Source organism: Carlito syrichta, unplaced genomic scaffold (assembly GCF_000164805.1).
Source record: "Carlito syrichta isolate Samal-C Ts95f unplaced genomic scaffold, Tarsius_syrichta-2.0.1 Scaffold126482, whole genome shotgun sequence".
Taxonomy (NCBI): domain Eukaryota; kingdom Metazoa; phylum Chordata; class Mammalia; order Primates; family Tarsiidae; genus Carlito; species Carlito syrichta.
Genome location: NW_007070578.1, coordinates 99,654 through 104,400, shown reverse-complemented (window position 1 = coordinate 104,400; position 4,747 = coordinate 99,654). Strand labels below are relative to the sequence as shown.

Genomic DNA, 4,747 nt, shown 5'->3' with positions numbered 1-4,747 from the left:
TTTTGTATTTAGTGTAGAGACGAGGTCTCGCCAAGTTGCTCAGGCTGGTCTCGAACCCGCGGGCTCAGGCAATCCACTCGCCTTGGCCTCCCAAAGTGCTGGGACTACAGGCTGAGGCACCGAGCCCGGCCTCAAATGGGACTTTTTTGTTTGTTTGTTTTTTGTTTTTTGAGTTGGTGTCTCACACTGTTGCTCAGGTTGGAGTGCAGTGGCACACTCACAGCCACTGCAGCCTCCACATGCTTGGTTCAGATGATCCTTCCACCTCAGCCTTCCAAGTAGCTGGAAATACAGGTGTGCACCACCATACCTGGGTAATTTTTTGATTTATTGTAGAGCTGAGGTCTCGCCATGTTGCCGGGCTGGTCTGGAACCCCTAGGCTCAGGCAATCCTTTCGCCTCTGCCTCCCAAAGTGCTGGGATGACAGGTGTGAGCCACTACTTCCGGCTATGGCTGACATTTAACGTGTTTAATGAGCACACCCCATGGGCCAGGCTCTATGCTCAGGGCTTTACAACCACAATTGACGTCTGTGCTCTGGGCAAGTGTTGACATCCTTGCTTGACGATGAGGAAACTGAAGCTAGGGGAGGTGACGTAACCAGCCCGCAGCCACTCAGAAAATAGGTGGAAGAGTCAGGTTTGAACCTGGAGCTATTTACTGAGCACTTGCCCACAATGCTGCCTCCTCCCCACACTGTGGTATTTTTTGTTTTTTGTTTGAGTCAGGGTCTCACTCTGCTGCCCAGGCTGGAGGGCAGTGTCATGCTCATGATGATCTCATAACTCATGGCAGCCTTGAACTCCTGGGCTCAGGTGATCTTCCCACCTCAGCCTCCCAAGTAGCTGGGACTACAGGCATGCACCACCACACAAGATGAATTTTTTTTTTTTTTTTTGTAGAGTGGAGGTCTCACCATGTTACCCAGGCTGATCTCGAACTCCTGGGCTCAAGAAATACTCTCTCCTCGGCCTCCCAAAGTGCTGGGGATTGCAGGCGTGAGCCACTGCACTCAGCCTGTGGTGGCTTTTATGCTCAAGCCATCTCACTGTCCTACTCAGTGACCCCCACGTTAAAGAACGGAGGGGTCTGACTTACCTCTTCAGACCATGAGCTGGCAGAAAACCTCATATCCACCATCTGACAACAGTGTCCTTTGTCAAATCTGGTTTCCAGAAACTGTTTGGTATGTGCATGAATTTGGGGACCTTGAACTAAGTACCATGGCTTTGAGAGACTGAAACCTAAAACCTGAAACCCAGGTCCCTCCCATCTTGGGGTCTCAGTTTTCATATCTGAAAAACAAGAAGGTGCAGTGAATTGAACTAGATGATCTGGAAGACCATTTGTAGTCTTGACATTCATTCATTCATTCATTCACTGACCAGTATTTACTGAGGCAATATAAGGCAGTGGTTTAGGGGCAAAGACTTTGGATTCAAGCAGACTCGGGCTGGGATCTCAACTTCGCTACCAGCTAGAAACCCCTTCTCTAAAAAAATCTTAAAAATTAGTCTGGAGTGGTGGTGTGTGCCTGTAGTCCCAGCTGCTCAGGAGGCTGAGGCAGAAGGATCGCCAGAGCTCAGGAGGTCGAGACTGCAGTGAGCCATGATCATGCCACTGTCCTTCAGCCTGGGTAACAAAGTGAGATCCCAACTCAAAAAAAAAAAAAAAAAAAGCTCAGGCATGGACAATCCAGAACATATCTCATCAAGAAGACACTAACACCAGGCAAGGTGGTTCAGCCTGTAATCCCAGCACTTTGGGAAGCAGAGGCTAGGGGATTGCCTGAGTCCCGGGGTTTGAGTCCAGTCACCAGCCTGGGCGACTTGGCGAGACCTCGTCTCTACAACAAATCAAAAAATTAGTCAGGTGTGTTAGTGCGTGCCTATAGTTCCAGTTACTTGGAAGGCTGAGGCAGAAGGATCGCCTAGGCCAGCAGGCTGAGGCTGCAGTGGCCATGAACAAACCACTGCACTCCAGTCTGGGCGACAGAGTGAGACTACAACTTAAAAAAAAAAAAAAAGAAGACACTAACCTCTCTGTGTAGATTCACAATGAATGAAACAAGAACAAATGTTTTATGTTGTCTAAGGACAGATAACACCACAATCAGCACTACCTTGAGTGTTGTGGCTTCCAGAAATGGTGAATCACTGGATAAAGTTCTCCAAAAAACCTAGAGTTCAAGGGTCATGAGAGCACAGCGATTGCATTCCAAGAAAAGTTAGTGTTATCTTAAACTAATGCAAGAAGCACTTAGTGTTTATATGTAAAACATACTGAAGTTCTGAATGTGGATAATCATAATGTGGGTTCTTCTACCAGATGGGTATCCAGTGAGACACTGGAAAGGTAAGTAGGGCCCAGGACAGGTCTTGGTGTAAACTGCTGAGCTGTCTGCTGTTCCTATTCTCCGCCCGCTAAATCCAGCCACACCCACAATCATTGTGATAAACTCAAATTGCCCTCTCCGACTCTTTTCTTTTTCTTTTTTTGAGTTGGGATCTCACTTTGTTGCCCAGATTGGAATGCTATGGTATAATCATAGCTCATGACAGCCTCCACCTCCTGGGCTCAGGCAATCTTTCTGCCTCAGCCTCCCAAATAGCTGGGATTACAAGTGCATGCTACCACTCCAAGCTAATTTTTTTATTTTTCCTAGAGATGGGGTCTCGCTATGTTGCCCAGGCCTCAAGTGATTCTCCCGCCTCAGCCTCCCAAAGTGCAGGGATTACAGGCATGAGCCACTGCACCAGGCCACTCCCTTCAATTCCAAAACATGTCCTGTCCAGGCTCGGTGGCTCAGCCTGTAATACCAGCACTTTGGGAGGCCGAGGCAAGTAGATTGCCTGAGCCTGCGGCTTCAAGATCAGCCCAGGCAACTTGGTGAGATCCTGTCTCTACAATCAATCAATCAATTAATAAATAAATAAATAAATGAAAATTAGCCGAGCGTGGTAGCACATACCTGTTGTTCCAGCTACCTGGATTGCTGGAGAACAGCAGGTCAACGCTGGGGTGGCCATGAGCGTGCCACTGCACTCCAGCCTGGATGACAAAGTGAGACTCCAACTCAAAAAAAAAACAAAAAACAACACATGTCCTAAAGGGGATGCACAGTCTGATGATTTCTGCAAACCATGCTGGTGTCAACTTGGAGACATCACTCCATTCTGGCCACCCCAGCCCATTTGCTGCCCCCATACTGAATTCAGGGTCTCCCTATCTTGTGTTCATTCCTCTTCCTGGAAGACTCTTCTTTGTGGTCTCAGTTTCCAAAATATGTCCCCCAGCCTGGCCATTCTCAGAACACCCTGCTCATAGATAACCAGGTCTTTGCAGTCGAGTGTTTTCTCATTTGCTGGCTGCTCCCCCGCTGGACTTATTGCCCATAAAGCAGACACAAGATAGTTTTCATCACTGCTGAATTTCCAGCACCCAACACAGGACCCCAGTGACTATGTGTTGACTACCAAGGTGACCAGTGGAAACCACTATGGAAACCATCCCTGGAGATGGGGTGGGCTGGAGGCAAGGCTTTTGTTGGGTCACAAAGGCCAAGAAGAGTTTGGGACAGCGGATAACACCAAGAGAGGATATTCTATGTGAGACTATCCCATGCCAAGGTCCTCTGCTGCTTCTAACGTCAATTCCCGGTTCCCAGGGTGGGTGTGAAGCCCAATTCTGCCATTCCCCTGCTGTGTAACCTTGAGTACATTGCTCAACCTCTCTGAGCCTCCTGTCTTCCTCTGTAAAATGGAAACGACAGTACTTACCTCCTTAAGTGGGTAGGATAGTACTCACCTCCTTGAGTGATTATGAGAGACAGAGGGTCCATGTTTATAAAACATGAAGAGGCCGAGCTCAATGGCTCAGCCTATAATCCCAACACTTTGGGAGGCCGAGGTGACTGGATTGCCTGAGCCTGAGGGTTCAAGACCAGCCTGGGCAACTTGGCGAGACCTCGTCTCTACAATAAATTTTTAAAAATTAGCCTGGCATGGTGGTGCATGCCTGTAGTTCCGGTTACTTGGAAGGTGGAGGTGGAAGGATCGCCTGAGCCCAGCAGCTCGAGGCTGCAGTGGCCATGAGCGAGCCACTGCACTCCAGCCTGGGTGATGGAGTGAGACTCCAACCAAAAAAAAAAAAAATTCATTTAATAATTGGCTCTTAGTTTAGGACATGAAAAAGAAGGTTTCGATCCAAATGAGGTAGGAGGAGCACTTGCCTTGGAGTCCCACATACCCGGTTCTATGGCTTGCATGCTGTGTGACTCTAAGCCAATGAATTTCCTTCTCTGAGCTTCAGTTACTCATCAATCAAATGGGACCATGACTGTGTTTCCCTCGTGGAGCTGTCGTAAGGATTAAATCAGGCCAGGCAGCAAAGTGTCTGGCTCACAGGAAGGGGCTGTTATTATTACCAGAAACGGCTCTGCAGGCACAGACCTTCAGTGAGCAGGTATGGAAACTGAGGCCAGGGAATGGAAGGGTCTTTTCAGAGGACACAGAACACCTTGGAGGCAGAGGAGGGACCAGAGATGGAGGGGGGGAGGGATGAGCTCCTTCCAGATCTCTGTGGGGGACCAGAGTCAGATGGGGGTCATGGGAAGGGAGTGGGCCCTTTAAATCCTAAGCTCCACCTTTGCTTGGAAGAGTCTCTGGAGCGTATAAAAAGGGGTGCAGCTCCTTTCTGCTCCAGAAAACGCCTGCTGCTTTGGCCGGCTGGCCCCCCGCCCCAGCC

At 49.0% G+C, this 4,747-nt stretch overlaps 1 protein-coding gene across 1 annotated transcript in view; it reads left to right on the top strand.

The window, feature by feature from the left end:
* The first annotated feature begins 4,560 nt into the window (after positions 1 to 4,560).
* The window catches only part of NANOS2 (nanos C2HC-type zinc finger 2), a 677-nt gene continuing 490 nt past the window's right edge, over positions 4,561 to 4,747 (top strand). The window contains exon 1 of the mRNA XM_021707838.1: positions 4,561 to 4,594. Coding sequence (XP_021563513.1) covers positions 4,561 to 4,594 — 34 coding nt within the window. The remainder of the gene's footprint in view (positions 4,595 to 4,747) is intronic.